Source organism: Cetorhinus maximus, chromosome 16 (assembly GCF_964194155.1).
Source record: "Cetorhinus maximus chromosome 16, sCetMax3.hap1.1, whole genome shotgun sequence".
In the NCBI taxonomy this organism is placed as follows: domain Eukaryota; kingdom Metazoa; phylum Chordata; class Chondrichthyes; order Lamniformes; family Cetorhinidae; genus Cetorhinus; species Cetorhinus maximus.
This window is the reverse complement of record NC_135894.1, coordinates 14,744,302-14,764,384: the sequence shown is the minus strand read 5'-3', so window position 1 is coordinate 14,764,384 and position 20,083 is coordinate 14,744,302. Positions and strand designations below refer to the sequence as shown.

The following is a 20,083-nucleotide window of genomic DNA, read 5'->3' as shown; positions in this document are numbered from 1 at the left end:
TTACAACCTAAATTGTTACAGGATCTGGCACCGACTCCATGTCTTTCTGGAATCAAAGGCCTTTCCAGTCTTAAGTAAAAGAAAGTATCCAGACAATCTTTGAAAATAGCAATTATGTATTTAATAAATCAATCTGAAATGCAGTTCTAATCTGTTTGAAATAATTCCCTCAGAAGTACATTACTAATGGGCACATTGAGCTGGCAACATTTAATAGGGATTTTGCTCAGGCACCAATTTTAATTTGTACATTCTCTGGTTAATTTGGTTAGAAGAATGTTGTTCTCACTACACCCATTGCTGTACTTTGAGGGATAATTTCAAGATACAAAGCACCCAGAAAAGGACATTTGACAACAGATGAAGACAATGTTTAACGTAGGTGTGTGATGTAGTATCACAACAAAATGAACAAACATGTCAATGCAGAAAAATAAGTGGACAACATCAATGTCAGGCATATATAAACTGGCACCCAAACATTACATTTTCTTTATTGCAAAATATCAATAGTACCAGTGTGGGCTTTGTGTCTGACATACTGAATTACTTCATTGTAAATGTGTATATATATATTTTATATACATACACAAAAATATATGCATTAAGCCTCCAGCTTTAGCCATTTGGACATCAGTGCATTTAGTACAGGGACATAGTAAATCACTCTGCTGTTATGTGACCGAGACTATTTTGCATTACAAAACTTGAAAACCTGTTTAGAAAAGATGCAGGGGGCTAATGTTTACAAAATGAATTTGGCACAAAACTAAATTTGGCTGCATTAAGTCCTGGAGTGATCAGAAGTGTTGCTGCAGCATTTTCAATCCAGGGAACTGTCACTTTGATTGAAGTGTTTTCTTAATTCCTTCCACTTCCAGCTGTAAACAAAAAATATGTAAGCTTTATTGATCGGAAATTAGAGGATAATGAACAGAAGGCATATCATCTGTATCAAATCAATGATCCAAACACTACTGCTCTAGTGATAAGTGGCAAAAAAGACAATATAGGAGAAGTAGGCATTCAGCCCATTGGGTTTGCTCTGTCATTCAATGAAATCAAGGCCATTCTGATAATCCTCAACTCCAATTACCTTTTCCCCACAACCCTTGATTCTCTTCCTGATAAAAAATAAATATATTCAAGGCTAAGAATAACCCAGCCTTCTATGGTAAAGAATTCCACAGATTGATGACCCTCAGAGAAGAAATCCCTCCATCTCTTTTAAATGGGCGCCCCCTTACTCTGATTATGCCCTCTGGTCCTAGACTCCCACAAGGGGAAACAGCCTCTCAGCATCTACCCTGTCAAGCCCCCTAAGAATCTTATACGTTTCAAAAAGGTCGCACCTCATTCTTCTAAACTCCGAGTACAGGCTCAACCTCTCAAGAAAATCCCTCCATATCCAGGATCAACCTAGTGAACCTTCTCTGGACTGCCTCCAATGCCAGTATATCTTTCCTTTGATAAGGGGACCAAAACTTCACAGTATTCTAGGTGTGTGTAGTGTCTTGAGACTTCCCTATTTTTTTTATACTCCATTCCATTTGCCTTCCCTATTACCTGCTGGACTTGTATGCTAGCTTTTCGTGATTCATACACGAAGACCCCCAAATCTCTCCGTGCTGCAGCTTTCTGCAGTCTTTATTTAAATAATTTTCAGCTCCTCTATTCTTCCTGCTAAAGTGCATAACCTCACTTTTCCCCCACATATTTCAACTATCAAGTTTTTGCCCACTCACTTAACCTATCCATAGACTCTTGTGTGTCATCCACAAACTTGGATGAGAAAAGTGAATGTACTATCACCAAGTCATTAATATATATTGAAAATAATTGTGGCCCCAGCGCTGATCCCCGTGACACTCCACTCTTTACAGGTTGCCATCCTGAAAATGCCCCCCTTTATCCTAACCCTGTCTTCTATTAGTTAACCTATCCTCTATCCATGCTAAAATTCTACCTCGACACCATGGGCTCTAATCTTATAAAGTAACCTTATGTACGGCACCTTATCGAACATCTTTTGGAAATCCAAATATATTACATCTACTGGTTCCCTTTATCTATCCTGCCTGTTACCTCCTCAAAGAATTCTAATAGATTTGTCAGGCATGATTTCCCCTTCATGAAACCATGCTGACTCTGCTTAATTATATTATGCATTTCTAAATGCTCTATTACATACTTTATAACAGACTCTTAACATTTTTCCAGTGACAGATGTTAAGCTAACTGGCCTATAGTTACTTGTTTTTTGTCACCCTTTCTGAATAAGGGTGTTACACTGGCAGTTTTCCAATCATCTGGGACATTTCCAGAATCTAAGGATTCTTGGAAGATTACTACCAGCGCGTCCACTATCTCTGTAACTACTTCCTTTAATATCCTAGGATGCAACCCATCAGGTCCAGGGGACTTAATCAGCCTTTAGCCCCATTAGTTTCCCTAGTACTTTTTCTCTAGTGATAGTTATTGTACTTATTTCCTCCCCCATGATTATTTAGTGTTTTTGGGATGCTATCAGTGTCTTCTACCATGAGGACTGATAGAGTATTTATTAAACTCCTCTGCCATTTCCTGGTTCCCGATTTTTATTTTCCCAGCCTCATTCTTTAAGGGGCCTATATTCACTTTGGCCTCTCTCTTCCTCTTTATAAATGTACTCATCCTCTTTTTATATTGTTAGTTTACCCATAAAATTTATTTTCTCCTTTTTTTGTCATCTTTTGTTGGTTTTTAAAACTTTCCCAATCCTCTGGCTTGCCACAAATCTTTGCCACATTGTATGTTTTTTTCCTTTCAATTTGATACTATCCTTAACTTCCTTGGTTAACCATGGTTGGTTTAGCTGAACTATTTTAAACGTCTGCCATTGTTCATCAACCGTCTTTTCTGCTAAATGCCTTTCGCAGCCCACTCCATCTGCCCTCATTCCTTTGTAATTACCCTTAAGTTTAGTACACAGCTGTTTCCAACCCATGTTTCTCACTCTCAAACTGAATGCTAAATTCTACCATGTTATAGTCACTGTTTTCTAGGGGATCTTTTACTCAGATCATTTATTAAACCTGCCTCATCCAAAATAGCTTGATCCCTGGTTGGATCCACAACATATTGTTCTAGGAAACTGTCCTGAATACATTGAATTCTTGCTCATGGCTACCTCTGCCAATTTGATTTTACCAAGCTACATGAAGATTAAAGTCACCCATGATTAATGTACTGCCTTTTTCATCATCTCCTGATTTATTCTCTGTTCTACAGTATTGCTGTTAGGGGGCCTATAGACTACTCCCACCAGTATCTTCTTCCCCTTGTTATTTCTTACCTCCATCCATTTGGATTCTACATCTTCCAATCCAAGATCATTTCCACTAGACTAGATCACTCATATTTTCATTACTCATTGATTAACATGCCCATCCAGTCTCTTGCTGTTAAATGTCAGCTGCAATATTATGCCCTCTCCACTGTCACAACTCACAAAAGTCCATGAGCACGCCAAGGTGTATTTGATCAAAGGAGTACACCATTCAGCCCCTTTTGTATCTCTGCCTTTCAAGGCAATTACGGATAATCTGTATCTTCGCCATCTGCCTTGGCTTTTTTTTTAATACCCTTGGCTAGCAAAAATCAATGAGGTATTAACTGAACTAACATTTGCTTTGTCTGGGAGCATTCCACACTTTGGATGAAGTGTTTCCTGATTTTCCTGAACAGTCTGATTCTGATTTCAAGGTTGCACACCCCTTTCAGAAACCCCTTCACCAGCAGTAAAAAGTTTATCTACCGTATCAATTTCTTTTAAAATCCTATAAACCTCAATAAAATGACCCTATAACTCTCATTTCAAGGAATACAAAATCTAGTTTTTTATAAATTCATAAACTAACCCTTAAAATATTGGTAACGTTCTGGTGAAACTCAGCTGCACCCTGTCCAAGGCAAACATTCTTTCTAAAGCGCTGTGCCCTCCAGCTGCAGTCTGACAATGGCTTTGTATAGCAGTCGCAATGGGCAAGACTTTCATAATGCAAGACTCAAGTAAGACAGCAACTCCTGTAATTACTGATATATCAGACAGCTAGTGTGCAAATTGGCTTGACAACAAAAAGAAAAAGCTTCTCTGTTGTATATGCAATTCAGAAACACTGGAGAGCAAGTGCTACCTGAAAAATAATACACTGCACCCAGGTAAAAAACATGAGATTCCCAACTAATTGTACTAAATGCTCAAGGAGTGGCAAATGGCTCCTAGTTTGATACAATTCAAGGTTAATGCACACTGGAACAGGAACTAATCCAAAATTAGTAGTTTTTCACCAATAGCGGATTTAACACAACTGGATGTAGCAGGAATATGAGCAGTTAAATTAGGATTGTTTATAAGGTGCTTCTTCATCAGCATCTCCATGCACTCCATACCAAATGTGATGTACTCTCAGCTAATGTAACTCAGAATTCAGCTATGGGGAGCTGTGCAAGAAGGAACTGCTAATGGGGAAGCATCCAACCTGGAACTTTCCATCTCCCTAAAACAGCAGGCTGGCACTGGAAACTTACTGCAAGTTGAAACAAAACCATGGAGCACTATCCTGTTACTCTGTCTAAACACTGCTGTTAATACAGTTCCTCCATTTTACTGGTGGGAAAACTGCTCTGCAGATTTTGCTGGATATAGGAGGTAGTGTGATGAAGTGTTCAACAGCATGAAGGTCTGGTTGTGCAAGTAGTGGCACCCAGTACTTTGGCTTTTCAAGAAAATTGCTAAGTGCAAAGAGAGAAAAGATTTTCCACAAGGAGCATTATTTGAGATTTAATTGCAGCAGTCCTTAAATATCTGTGATTCCTTCTGTATCTTATAAACAGATAATAATTCCAGGGTCTGCTCCATGGCTGAACCACCAGTCTATCCTTAATATATTATTAACTGCAACTCTTGTCAAAAGTGCAGTCAAACTTTGGCATTGCAAAGGCAACAAATAGCTGTAATTAGGGGATTACTTGTTTGGGGATTATGCTCAATTGTACAGAGGTGTCAAACACAGTTTATTACAAACATGTGCTTAGTCAGTCTTCTTAGCCTCTAAGGAGCTTTAAGATTAGGAAGTCTTTGGCAAAATATTTTAGGAGTGCGACTCAAAATTTACCATCCTTAGGGTTGCTCATGGTCCATAATATAACTTGGGTACAGTGGCTGTAAAGTGTATTCTGAGCCTATTTTAGCCCAGGATTAATGCACAAGAGAATGTTTTATTTCAAATGGCTAAGATATTGAAAGAGCAAACAGACCTGCAGTATAAAACTCCTTTCACAACCTAGGGAGGTCCCAGAACATTTAGACCTCAGCTTGACCTGTTGTCTGAAAGGATGGCACCACTGACAAGTGTGGCACTCCCTTAGTGCTACACTGGAAATTCAGCCTAGATTATGTTCTCAATTCACTGGGGGCCTCAAATCCACAACCTTTAATTGAGGCAAGAGCACCACCACTGAGGCAAATAGAAAAAACTGAGAAGAGCACCATTCCTCAGGAAGTCCCAGTGTTTTATAGCCAATGAAGTACTTTAAGTGTTATCAGCGTTGAAATGCAGTAGCAAATTTGCACCTAGCAAAGTTCCACATATGACAATGTGATAATGATCAGGTCACCTGTTTTTTGATATTGGTTGGTTGGCTGAGCAATATTGAAAGTCAATGGGAATTGGGGAAAACTCCACTGGTTGGAGTCATACTTAACTCAAGGAACATAGTTGTGGTTGTTGAAGGCCAATCATCTCAGCCCCAGGTCACTGCTGCAGCAGTTCCTCAGGGTAGTGTCCTAGGCCTAAACATCTTCAGTTGCTTCATCTGACCTTGTGTTGGAGGGAAGGTCATTGAAGTGGAGATGTTCACTGATGATCGCCCAATGTTCAGTACCATTTGCAACTTCTCAGTTGTCTGTGCCCTCATGCAACAAGACCTGGACAACATTCAGACTTGGACTGATAATTAGCAAGTAATATTCATCCATACAAGTGCAAGGCAAAGACCATCTTCAACAAGAGAGAATCTAACCATCTCCCTTGACATTCAGTGGTATTACCATCACTGAAATGCCACCATCAGCATCCTGGGGGTTGCAATTGACCAGAAAGTACTGGACCAGCTACACAAATACCGCGGCTACAAGAGAAGGTCAGGGGCTGGAAATTCTCCAGCTTCCCAAAGCCTGTCCACCATCCACAAGGCACAAGTAGGGAGTGTGACAGAATACTCTCCACTTGCCTGGATGAGTGCAGCTCCGAGAACACTCAAGAAACTCAGCACCAACCAGCTCGCTTGATCAGCACCCCATTCATCACCTTAAACATTCACTCCCTCCACCACTGACACAGTAGCAGCAGTGTGCACCATCTATAAGATGCATTGTAGCAACTCACCAAGGCTCCTTAAACAGCATTTTAAACCCATGACCTTTATCACCTAGGACAAGGACAGCAGATACATGGGAACACCACCACCTGCAAGTTCCACCCGAAGCCATACATCATCCTAACTTGGAATTATATCACCGTTCCTTCACTGCTGCTAGGTCAAAGACCTGGGACTCTCTTACTTTCAGCACTGTGAGTGTACCTACACCACATGATCTATAGCAGTTAAGGCGTAGGCAGTACATGCAATTCGGGGTGTACATTAAATGCTGGCCTTGCCAGAGATGCTCACGTCCGAAGAAATAATAATAAAAACAAATTAATTTTGGCCAGGGTATCAATTAAGATTAACAATAGGATAGTCATTTTAATATTAGTAGTATTAATTAACCATTAATGTATACATCACACTTATGATCAAATCAGTGGACTATGCATGGAAATATTCAAATAACTAAATCTGATATAAAGAGGTTATATCTTTAGTTGTAACCCCAATGAAATCAAGTCAAGAAAAATTGGAACATAGCACTCAATGACAAATAGGTTCTGATTTAAACTTACTGATGTTACAGTGACTACGTGAAGAAATTATATTGCAGATGCTTAAAGCCTATATTAAAAAAAGCAAATAAGTGTTGGGATGTTAATCCATGTTAAACCCAGAGAAATTAACTATACCTTTGAAAGCACGCCACTGACACTATATAAGACCCATCCCTGAACCACCTGTCTGGTAACGTGATAACAGTTATCTGAACAGAGGATTCCATGAGCTTTATATATTAAAGATATGACTCACTTGCAATGATATACGGATCTTCTTTTCTTCATCCAACTCATTCATTAACTGTGTGATCTCTTTTCTGCCAAAATAAAGTAGCAACATTTCAACCTTTTTATATGCTTTATGTTAAAGCCTTATACAAGTGCAAGTTGATGTTTTCGTAGGCTTGAATAAGTTCGAGCTTGTTGTAATTACCTGAACTCTTTTCCCATTATCCTCAAAATAGTTTTAAACCAAAATGCATAAATGAGGAGGATATGTTGGGATACAACGAGAGGAAGTGTCCTAGTCTCCATATTGACGTTGAGTGATTCAAATCACTGACTAGCCATAAGTGTGGCTGAAGTGACACTGTTTTAGCCAGATTCATTAATTTGAGTAGAAAAGCCCCTACACACAATACAGGTAAATGTACTTCATGTGCATCTATTGACAGCATTAACATTTACCACTATTCAGTAACCAAGGATCACTCTGTTACTGTTTATCAACTCAATCACCAGAAAGTTAAATTTCATGTGAGAATATCTTGCAAGTGAGTATTGAGATCACATGCCAATGACTGTGTTAATTATTCACTGCTCATCAAATGATCAAAAATGCAATTAGAAAAGATACTGTCTTACAGGAAAAAGATAACACAACTATTTCTTTTCCCTTGCAATAATTTATAAGTTCTGTCAATGAATCATTATGGATCACCAGAAACCCATGAACTTTCCAATCCTGCTAAATCTAAGAGCAAATCAGACTTTGCTACCTGCAGCCAGAATTGAGAGTCAACATGAAGCCTTCAAGCCGTGCAAGTGTTATGAGCAGCTGGTATTTTATCAATAAAAGCAGGATTTACTCAATAAGCCAGTGGTGACAATTATCTGGAATTTCAGAACCTTCTGTCATTATAGTCAAGGCTGTTTACAGGGGAAATAGACGGTGTTGTGAAAAGCACTGGTTAAAATCCCAGAATCACCTATAATAAAAACAGATTTTAACTTATTGAATCATCAAGCCTGTGATCTTGGCTTAGGTTGCATTGATGGGACTGTCTATCTTGTGACACACCACTCTGCTTCTAGATGCTAAATGCAGGGCAGATTGGTTGATGGCACAAAGCCGGTATATTTAAGGTTTGCCAACAGCAACAGAAAGGGTTCCTTTAACAGGTTTCTTTTGAGATCTAAAGCTGGGATGCCTACAGGGAGAAAAAAGATGCCTAGCAGATTAGGTTACACTACATTTAGTTAGGAAAACACATTATTCAATCACTTAAAACTAGACACCAATATTCAAATATAATTAAGATATTCAATAACTGAAAATTTCAAAGGTTTGGCTTGATAGATAATAATATTCGGAGTTTACATTATGCAATCCGTACCTAACCTGTAGATAACAAAAACCAACTTACTTGTGCTGAGATTTCATCATTTCTATGAAACTTCTCAATTCCTTCATTTGTGCTCTCAGTTCCTCAATTGGATCCTGAGTTTTGTCACTCTTTGGCTTGAGATCAGTATTGTACTGAGATGGTGAGTTTGGTCTCTGCCCAGCTGCAGAAGTGATACCATGATGGAATGCGTGGATGGCATGTGCATTGCTTCCAGATGGCAAATTTGGAACTCCTGGTTTTGGTGGCAATGTTTTATCAGATACCTAGGACAATTCAAGGACAATTGTAGAAAGACAAATGAAAACTGCTGAGACTGATCACTATGCTGTCAAGAGTCTTAGAAGAACACAATGAGAACAAAGAAACAGCAGCAATGAAATTCATTGTGATATTCACAATAGTATGGAAATGATTCAGATCAATCCTGTGAACTATTTAAAAATATACCATGAAAACTATAGCATAATTCATTCCTTCCTGTTTCCAGGAAACTCTCCAAGCAGTACCCAAAGAAAATCTATATATACATCTGATCTTCTAGTATTGAATACAAGACCAGCTGTCCAGGCTACTGACATAGATGTGCACCTTGTTGGTGGTAACCATGTCGAAGGACTTCGAATGGAATACGGCTGCTGGTGAATGTGACTCGAGTGTCGAAACGACTGGATGGGAAGTGAGTATGTAGCAGAGTCCAAGTTGGAAAGACTAAGATTGCATGTGGTCCTACATTTGTGTGGTTAAGTAACGTGAGTGCTTGTAACTACATGAGGTGTACCTTTGTTGTGTCTATTTAAAGAGAAATTTACCTTTTTATTTGAAATATCCTTCACCTGTTAATTAATATTTTAATTATGTTAATTTTAGTTGATTTGTTACAGTAAAAGTTTTAAAACATGAAAGTTTGTCCAGTGGTTTTCTTTCCATTGGTACCATGAGCATTCCTTTCTTTTTAAAAAGTTATCAGTCTCTACTGGGTGGTAACAATATGCAATTAGCAAAATAGTTGCGTATACAACTTGTCAAAATTGCAAGAACTGTCCCACAGAATCATACCTTTCAGCCAACGTCCCAGAGTGCTCCATTATCATCCCAGAGTACGCCCTGTGCCATGGGCAGGGCATAGAAGTGTCAGCTGTGACTCAATTGGTAGCACTCTCACCTCAGTCTCATTCTAAGATGTGAGCAGAAAAATCAAGGCTGACACTCTGGTGCAGTACTGAGGGAATGTTGCACCGTTGTGAATGCTGTACTTCAGGTGAAATGTTAAACCAAGGCCCTTTCAGGTGAATGCAAAAGATCTCATAGCACTATTTTGAACAGCAGTTAGCCCCAGAGTCCTGGCTAATATTTTTCCCTTAATCAGCGTAACAAAAAAACAGAATCTGGTCATTACCACATTACTGTTTATGGGAGCTTGCCGTTGCATCGTTTATTGCCATACTGCTTGCCACATTTCTTAAGTTGTAATAGTGATTACACTTCAAAAGTACTTTTGTGGCTGTAAAGTGGTGGCCGTGAAACACGCTTTGTAAATACAAGTCTTTCTTTTTATTTGAAAATGAGGTGGCAAACTGGTGAAGCTACAGTAGTCCACTATATGGATGCTAAACAGTGGAAGTAGTAGGGGTAAGAGATTTCACAACTGACTTTGATCAGATCAAAGCTCTGCTACATCCAGTCACAAATGGTGGTGGACAATTAAACAATTAACATTAGGAGGAGGGTCCATAAACATCATCCTCAACAATAGTGGAGTCCAGTATATCAGAATAAACGATATGACTCAAGGATTTGCAACCATCTTCAGCCACCACAAAGGAAGATAGCTGTGGTTCTTCACAGAATTATTACAGCGTAGAAGGAGTCCATTCGGCCCATTGTATCTGCACCGGCTCTCTGGGCCTTTTATCTTAGTGCCAATCTCCTGCCTTTTCCCCGTAACCCTGCACATTGTTTCTATTTAAATAATTATCTGATGCCCACTTTAAAGCCTCAGTTGAACCTTGAAGGCCAATCACTTCAGTTGCAGAAAGCTGCTGCAAGAGTTCAAGGGCCAACCTTTTTCATCTACTTAATCAATGACCTTCCCTCCACTAGCAGGTCAGAAGTGGGGATGTTCATTGTTGGCTGCAGTGTTCAATTCTATTCCTAATTCCTCAGCTACTGAAGCAGTCTGTGTGTGCTTCTAGCAAAACCGGAACATCATCAAGACTTGGGCTAATAAGTGACATAAATTTCATGCCAGACAATGACCATCCCCACCAAAAGTGAATTTAACCATCTCCCCTTGACATTCAACAGCATTACCATCGCTGAATCTCTCATCATCAACATCCTGGGGGGTCACCACTGACCAGAAACTTAACTGAACCAGCCACCTAAATACTTTGGCTACAAAAAAGCTCAGAGGCTGCAGCAAATGACTTATCGGATTCCCCAAAGCCTATCACCTACAAGACAGAAGTCTGGAGTATAATGAAATACTTTTTTTTTATTCTTTCATGGGATATAAGCATTATTCTTTCAAAGGATGTCATCACTGACAAGGCCACCCTTAATTGCCCTTGAGAAGATGGTGTTGAGCCACCTTCTTGAACAGCTGCAGTCTATCTGGTTTAGGTACACAAACAGTGTTGTTAGGGAATTCCAGGACTTTGACCCAGCGACAGGGAAGAAATGGAGATATAGTTCCATAAGCATGGTGTGCGACTTGAAGGGGAACTTGCAGGTGCTGGTGTTCCCATGTGCCTGCTGCCCTTGTCCTTCTAGGCGATAGAGGTCGCTAGTTTCTTGTTAAACGAGGCTTGGTGAGTTGCTGCACTCTCTTGTAAATGGTACACACTGCCACTGTGCATCGGTGATGGAGGGAGTCAATGTTTAAGGTGGTGTTGGGGTGCAGATCAAGCGGGCTGCTTTGTCCTGGATGGTGTTGAGCTTCTTGAATGGTATTGGAGCCGCAATCATCCTGGCAAGTGAAGAGTATTCCATCATTCTACTGACTTTTCCCTTGTGGATGGTGCTCAGGCTTTGGGGAATCAGGTGAGTTACTTGCCACAGAATTCCCAACCTCTGGCCTGCTCTTGTAGGCACAGTATTTGTATGGCTAGTCCAGTTCAGTTTCTGGTCAATGGTGACCCCCAGGATGTTGATAGTGGGGGATTCAGCAATGGTAATGCCATTAAAAGTCACGGGGCAACAGTTAGATTTTCTCTAGTTGGAGATGATCATTGCCTGGCACTTTTGTGACACTTATCAGTCCAAGCCTGAGTGTTGTTCAGGTCTTGCCGCATATGGACACAAACTGCTTCAGTATCTGAGGGGTCACAAATGGTATTGAACACTGTGCAATCATCAGCAAACATCCCCACTTCTGACCTTATGATGGAGGGAAGGTCATTGAGGAAGAAGCTGATGATGGTTGGGCCGAGGACACTACCCTGAATAACTCCTGCAGCAATGCCCTGGGTTGAGGTGACTGGCCTCCAACAACCACAACCATCTTCAATGGAAAGTTTTTCCCTGATTCCCACTGACTTCAATTTTGCTAGGGCTCTTTATGCCATACTCAGTCAAATGCTGCCTTGATGTCAAGGGCAGTCACCTCTTGAATCCAGCTCTTTTGTCCAAGTTTGGATCAAGGCTGTAATGAGGTCAGAAGCAAGTGGCCCTGGCAGAACCCAAAATGAGCATCACTGAGCAGGTTTTTGTCATCTAAGTGCCGCTTAATATCACTATTAACGACACCTTTCATTACTGTGTTGATGATTGAGAGTAGACTGATAGGGTGGTAAATGGCTGGATTGGATTTGTCCTGTTTTTAGTGGAGAAGACATACCTGGGCAATTTTCCACATTGTCAGGTAGATGCCAGTGTTGTAATTGAACTGGAACAGCTTGCTGGAGGCACAGCTAGTTCTGAAGCAAAAGCTTTCGAGTGCTACAGCCGGGATGTTGTCAGGGCCCACAGCCTTTGCTGTATCAGGTGCCTTCAGCCATTCCTTGATATCACATGGAGTGAATCAAACTGGCTGAAAACCTCAGGAGGAAGCCAAGCTGAATCATTCATTCAGCATTTCTGGCTGAATATTGTTGCAAATGCTTCTTCTTTGTCTTTTGCACTGAGGTACTGAGCTCCCCCCATCATTGAGGATGGAGATATTTCTGGAGCTTGTGTTAGTTGTTTAATTATCCACCACTATTCCTGATAGGACTGCAGAGCTTTGATCTGATCTGTAGCTTGTAGGATCACTTAGCTCTATCGTGTGCTGCTTCCACTGTTTGACATGTATGTAGTCCAGAGTTGTAGCTTCACCAGGTTAGCAACTCATTTTTAAGTATACTTGATGCTGCTCCTGGCATGCCCTCCTGCATGCCTCATTGAACGCGAGATGATCCTGTAACTTGATGTGATGGTAGAGTGAGGGGTATGCCGGGTCACGAGTTTATAGATTATGGTGGAATACAATTCCGCTGCTGACGACCCGCAATACCTTATGGATGCCCAATTTTGAGCTACTAGATCTGTTCTGAATCTATGCCATTTAGCACAGGAGTGCCACACAACATGATGGAGCGTGTCCTCAGTGTGAAGCCGACTTTTGTCCACAAGGACTGTGCAGTGGTCAGTCCTTCAATACTGTTATGAACAAAAGCATCTGTGACAGGTGGAACGGTGAGGAGAGGTCAAGTAGGTTTTGCCCTCTTGTTGGTTCCCTCACTGCCTGCCACAGGCCCCAAGCTGGCATATGTTTTTCGGGACTTGGTCAGCTCAGTCAGTAGTGGCATTTCTCAGCAAGCCTTGGTGATGGGCATTGAAGACTCCCACCCGTGCTAACCTCAGTGTTTCTTCCAAGTAGTGCTCAACATGGAGGAGTACTGATTCATCAGCTGAGGGAGGGTGGTAAGTGGTAATCAGCAGGAAGTTTCCTTGCCCATGTTTGACCTGATGCCATGAGACTTCACGGGGTCCGGAGCCAACTCTCAAATTTCCTGGACAAAGTGCAGCTCCAAAAACTCAAGAAGATTGACACCATCCATGGCAAAGCAGCTCACTTGATTGGCACTTCATCCACCAACTTAAACATTCACTCCCACCACTACCAGTGCAATGTGGCTGAAGTGTGTACCATCTACAAAACGAAAGCAACTCACCAATGGTCTTTTGACAGTACCTTCCAAAACTGCAACCTCTACCACCTAGAACAACAAGAGCAGCAGGTGCACGGGGACACCTCCATCTCCAAGCTCCCCTCCAATTCACACACCACCCTGCCAACCTGACCTGGAAATATAACGCTGTTCCTTCATCGTTGCTGGATCAAAAGTCTAGAAATCCCTAACAGCACTTTGGCAGTACATTCTCATGGATTGCAGTGATTCAAAAATGCGATCCACCACCATCTTCTCAAGGGCAATAAATGCTGGCCTTGCCAGTGCCGTTCACTGTGAATGAGTGAAAGAGAAATACTGCCTTAGGGAGGCTGTAGTCGTGTGCAGCTATTGTCCTTAGAAGGGACGCTGGAAGTATTGCCCGCTCTTTTTCCTCGCCAGATTATACCAACCTTCCTCCATGGTTTGAAGGGTTTTGCAATACAAAGGATTGAATAGGTGATTCTGGGGGAAAAAAAGTCCCAACGGTATATTGCTTCTTGGCTCTAAGCAAAGCCTAGAAAGGACCAGTTGGATTTGAATAGCAACTTGAACATCAAAGTGTCAGTAAGATTGTGTGTTAGTTTTTCAGAAAATGAATAGGAAATACCTGATGCCCTGATGTCACTGATTCATTTATGTATTCCCTGTAAATTAAACCAATTTGCTGGTTTTCAATTATGCCTCCACTGACTAGACTGCTGTTCAATCCACCTTCTGTAAAGATAGGAGAGTGCACATGGTGGCACATATATTATTACAAGAAGAAGTAGAGTCAGCGCACTTTGTTAGGATCTCTGGGCTGCACTATCATTTAACTAGATATAGGACAGTGAAGAAACACTCCAAATTGTAGGGTCATTAAGTATTGGATCTCTGAATTACTATAATCTGGCTTCAGAACCAGACCCCCCTCCACCTGGGGAAGTGGGAAAACATAAGTGAGAATAGAAATATGTTTAAACCACTTAATAATTATGTCCTTAAGGTATATTTTTATTAAAGTGTAGCCCAAAATGTATTTTGCAATCTATGTTCCCTACTGAAGAAACCTGTTTTGCTTATCCACCTATTCTTGATATTGCCCATTTTCTAAATTCCTTTTCCTCTCAAAGCTCGCTTCTCAGCTTTATGCCAATCTTTCCAGAAACTTCCTGCTTAAATCTATATAGTTTAGCTTCCACCTGTGTTGCAGTAGAGAACACACTGGTCAAACTCACAAAGAGCATTAACTCTGGTCACGACCATGGTGCACTGTCCCTTCCGGTCTTCCTTGATCTTTCCACAGTTTAATACAGTTCATTATGCTGTCCTACTCTGCCACATCCTGCTTTGTTGTTCAGTCCTACTAATGGTGATTCAACCAGCATATCTCCAGTAATTCTTCTCTTGGCATTCATGCAGAATCAAACCTGCCTAAGGGGTATCCTTTCCAAAGAAGTTCACCTTGGTGTGAGGTAGAAGGCTTGAGTGCTGCTATGACCCTGGGGGGAGCGCAACTCCTTGTAGCAGAACACAAGCTAGCCAGATGGAAAGTTTGGAGCATGTCTAAAGGCAGTGCACTAATTCTTTTGGTAGGTGTTAGGGGTCAGGATAATTACCCGTCTATGTAAAAATGCCTTTCATTATGGAAACAACCTAGAGATAGGACTAGTCTGTTACAGGCCTACAAACATAAGCATTTACCATGAACAAACACAATCTGCTGGACATCAGGAAAGGTGATAATTCGAGTGGAGTCTTGACAGTGAAAGAAATGGATTGCCTCATGTGTCACTAGGCACAGGAAACTCCAAATAATTGACTTAGAATCTATCCTTAGCCCCTTCTTTTCCACATCCAACTGCTATCCCCAGTAAAATTATCTGTAAGCACTATATGTATATTGGACAGCAATTTCTACATCTCCATCAGTTCTCTCTACCCTACAATTACCTTTGGCTTTCAGACTGCCAGAACATAGATTTATCACCACGCTTTTAAGCTGAACATTAGGAATCTGCAGTTTATGGCATCTGCCTAAATCTCTAGTCCCTCCTTTGGGAGTCTATTCTCCTACCTCTAGCCACACACTCATGCCGAGGAAGACTGTGCTAAAACCAGCACTCTGTTCAACTGTGAACTGTTTTCCCAAACACCATGTCCTCTCAATCACCAAGGTCACTATTTTCATCAGCCCCTAATTTCAGCAACTGAAACACTCAGCTGTGCCTTTATAATCTCCAAACTCGATTCTTCCAGAGCCCTTCTCATTGGTAATTTTCTCATCCAATCTTTATTAATTCCAACATGCCCAAAATGTAGCTGCCCATATCCTGCCCTACTCTAAACTGCACTCACTCATCCTGACAGACCTACACTGACTCTCAACATGTTTAAAAAGTCTTGCCTTCAAATTGCTCTATGGCCTCATTTGATCAAGCTTCTGCTACTTTTAGAGATTTATTTTTTTCTGTTGCATTCTTTAGACTTTGGACTCTTGCATCCTCTGCAACCCCCACTTCACTCAGCCCTACCATTGGGGCAGTTTACTGTCCAATAGGTTAGCCACTAGCCACATGCAGCTAATTGTGTATCTAGGTTAGAATTATATTCCATATCAGTAAACCAACACTGAACAATGGACACTATCATTGTCATGTGATTTTAATACTCATTTACATGAGTAAACTTTAATCCTTTTGTGCATTTGTTGGTAAAACAAAAAGCAGATTGTCCAAGTGCTTTTTGATTGTTGTGAACACTTTGCTTCCTTGGTTACTGCATAGAGGTGATAGATGTTTGTTAAATAAATATACCTACAATAATAGTACATTTACCCTGTATAATGTGTGTAGAAGGCTACTAACATTTTCTACTAAAATTACTGCATGTGGCTGAAGCACCATAGAAACACCTCTAGTTGGTGATTTCTATTGGACAACAGTTCATTAGGAGGAGCTTTCAGACAGGCTCTGCTAAGATTCTCCTCAGCAAGTCCCTCCAAACCCTCTACCTCTATCTCCACATTTATAAACCTTCTCAAAAGTCTTATTTTCTCCCAAGTCTTGAGTAATTTCTCAACTCTCTCAGCCTGGTGTTTGTATTCCCACAAATCTATAATGTCTCTCATGTTTTTTGAAAATTAAAAGTGTAATATAAAGAATGTTAGTTTTTCATGAAACAAAGGCTAAGCCCACATGTTCCAACATTATCTCAAGTACAACTGAAAAATACAAAGTGCTGACTGCTCACTGGTAACACTGGGATAGGTCTTGGAGCTTTCTTGACAATTTCCTTTACTTTTGCTGTATTGGAATCAGGTTCTATTCTCTCGTGTTCCTCTCTATCCTCTTCCTGTGAAATTGGTGAGTCCAAGTAATCAGGACTAGAAAGCGATGGCTGCAGGAAAGAAACAAAATAAAAACAAGGCGGCATGTTAACATTGAAATTCAAGGCCTCTACCAAGTAAGTATCTCCACTGGCCACCCTCTCGCCAGATAAGGCTGTTTGGACAAATGAACTCATTTGCAGCTTGCTAAGGGTTAAAATTCAATGTGGTTCATTTCGCATTTAAATGTCTAAAAATAAAATGTAATCCAATCAAGATTTTTGCAAAATTCACTCATTTTGTTCAGTACTTTTTCTGAATGTAAAAAGAATTACAGTTACATATTAGAAAGCAGATTAAAATGCAGTGTTCCTCACACAGATAAACTTCTACTACATATGCAGCAGGTACATGATAGTAGGGCTAAGGTGTATATATTCATGTTTGGCAATTCAAGCCAAATGGACAAAGCATAAAACACAATCTAACGCCTCCCTTAGTTTGTGTATAAATGTTTGAACTTGAAACAAACATACGGAAAATATATTACTTCAATGAACAGAATACATTGTACAAAGCAGTGTCAGATTTCACCAAGATTTTATCTTCTCTCCAAGTATTTTTTTATTTTTCAAAAAAAGTCAATACCTGGAAATATCTATTCCAAACAGCCCTGTTTATAGTGTGGGTCACAAATGCACATTTACAAATGTATGAAATAGAAAATGTACTTCTGTAAATCTACTTTTTCCATATAATGAAGTTTGCAAGTTTTCATGTAGCAATGGAGAGGAAGAATCGTTAGTTCATAATATATGCATCTATAATAGAAACAAAACATTGCACATTAGAAATGCAATGTTAACAATTGCAAAGAATACTCCCATTCAGCTTTGCAGTTGGTGGGGATTTTAATAGTGTGGTAAAATTCTACATTTCAGAATTTGCAGTTCTCAATATAAAGTTGCTTTTGGTGCAAGATTTCACTCTACTTTGACATCACACTTATTTTATGTGTGGGCATTGCCATAGAAATCACAGAAAATTTATGACACAGGAGACCATTCAGCCCATTGTGTCTGCACCGGTCGACAAAAAGCTACCCAGACTAATCCCATCTTCCTGCACTAGTACTTGTTCAAATACTAAATGCAAGTACTTTTTAAATATGGTGAGACTTTCTACCTCTACCACCCTTTCAGGCAACAAGTCCCTACCACCCTCTGGTTGAAAAAATGCTTCCTGATTTCCCCTTCTACCAATTCTTTTATATCTATACCCCCTAGTTTTTAAAGCCCCTGCTAAGGTAAATAAGTCATCCCTATTTATCTAGGGCCCTCAATTTTATACACCTCAATTATGTCACCTTCAGTCTCCTCTATTCCAACATAAACAACCCAAACTCATCCAATCTTTCCTTACTGCTAAAATTTTCCAATTTTGGATCCAATTTGCCACTTGCCCTTCGATCCCAATGGTTTTCACTTTTTTGACCATGTGGGATCTTGTCAAAAGCCTAGCTAAAATCCTTGCAGACCACATCCACCACACTTGTCATCCACTCAAAAGATTCACTCTAGTTAGCTATACATGGCCTTCCTTTAGCAATTCTATGCTGACTTTCTTAATCTATACCTCTCTAAGTGAAGGTTTTTACTGCCCCTCAGAATTGTGTCTAATAATTTATCCACAACCAAAAATTGGTCTCTAATTACTTGGGTTTTCCCATCCTCCCTTTTAAACAATGGTACAAAATTGACAGTCCTTCAGCCTTCTGACATCACTCCTGCAGTCAGGGTGGATTGAAATATGATGGTCTAGTCTGCGCAATTTGCTCCCTTGTTTCTTTAAGATGCTGGGATATATTTCACCCAGGCCTTGTGATTTATTCACTTACAAAGACATCAAAACAAAGTATTCATTAAGAACCTGACCCACATTCCCTAGGCTGGTAATCCAGAGATCCCAGGGTAATGCTCTGGGGACCCAGGTTCGAATCCCACCAAGGCAGATGGTGGAATTTGAACTCAATAAATATCTGGAATTAAAAGTCTAATGATGACCATAAAACCATTGCTGATTGTTGTAAAAGCCCATCTGGTACACTGATGTCCTTTAGGGAACAAAATCTGCCGTCCTTCCCTGGTCTGGCCTACATGCAACTCCAGACCCACAGTAATGTGGTTGACTCTTAAATGCCCTCTGAAATGGCCTAGCAAGCCACTCAGTTGTGCCAAACCGCTAAAAACAGTCAATAAGGAATGAAACCAGACGGGCCACCGGCAATGACGACAGTAAACTCAGCCCTGTTGACCCAGCAAAGTCCTCCTTACTAACATCTTGGGGCTTGTGCCAAAATTGGGAAAGCTGTCTCACAGACAAGTCAAGCAACAGCCTGACATAGTTACAGTCATGGAATCATACCTTACAGATAATGTCCCAGACACTACCATCACTATCCCTGGTATGTCCTGTCCCACCAGTAGGTGGCAGCACAGAGGTATGGAGTGGGGAGGGAGTTGCCCTGGGAGTCCTCAACATCAACTTGGGACCCCATGAAGTCTGTCAAGAAGATACAATAATGCCTTAAATGTTATTGGAAATTATTTTAAAATAGAGTTCTAGTGATGTCTGTGTGTGTGTGTTTGTGTCTTAATTGGATTAAAGCCAGCTGGTCTAGAGGGTTTGATGGATAGAAGAGTAGGTTTGAAGTGGTAATTAGGTAAACATAGGGAAGATATAAGGTGAAGTGTAAAGAGGGAAATTTGCATTTTTAAATAAACCATTTAAAAGAATGGATGAAATATTACATCTAGCCAGAAGTCAAACAACGTGTTAATTTTTTCCAAAGCTTACTAATAAAATTGGTGTCATGAAAGGGTTTTATTGTTAGAAGAGGTAAAGTTCAAAAAACCTAGATGAGACAATGAGAATTTGCATTCAAAGAGGAAAATATGTATAAAGGAAGAGAAGGCTGTTCATAATAGAGAAGGGATTCTAAGATCTAAAGCCTCCAGCCTGTAA

At 40.4% G+C, this 20,083-nt stretch overlaps 1 protein-coding gene across 5 annotated transcripts in view; it reads right to left on the bottom strand.

Moving 5' to 3' along the window:
- Positions 1-98: 98 nt before the first annotated feature.
- Positions 99-20,083, bottom strand: part of sh3kbp1 (SH3-domain kinase binding protein 1) — a 261,615-nt gene continuing 241,630 nt past the window's right edge. For all 5 annotated transcript variants that reach the window (XM_078559394.1, XM_078559396.1, XM_078559395.1 and 2 more), the window contains 4 exons: positions 16,984-17,130; positions 8,618-8,862; positions 7,225-7,288; positions 99-881 (listed from right to left, as the gene is read on the bottom strand). In XM_078559394.1, coding sequence (XP_078415520.1) covers positions 840-881; positions 7,225-7,288; positions 8,618-8,862; positions 16,984-17,130 — 498 coding nt within the window. In that variant the 3' untranslated portion in view covers positions 99-839. The remainder of the gene's footprint in view (positions 882-7,224; positions 7,289-8,617; positions 8,863-16,983; positions 17,131-20,083) is intronic.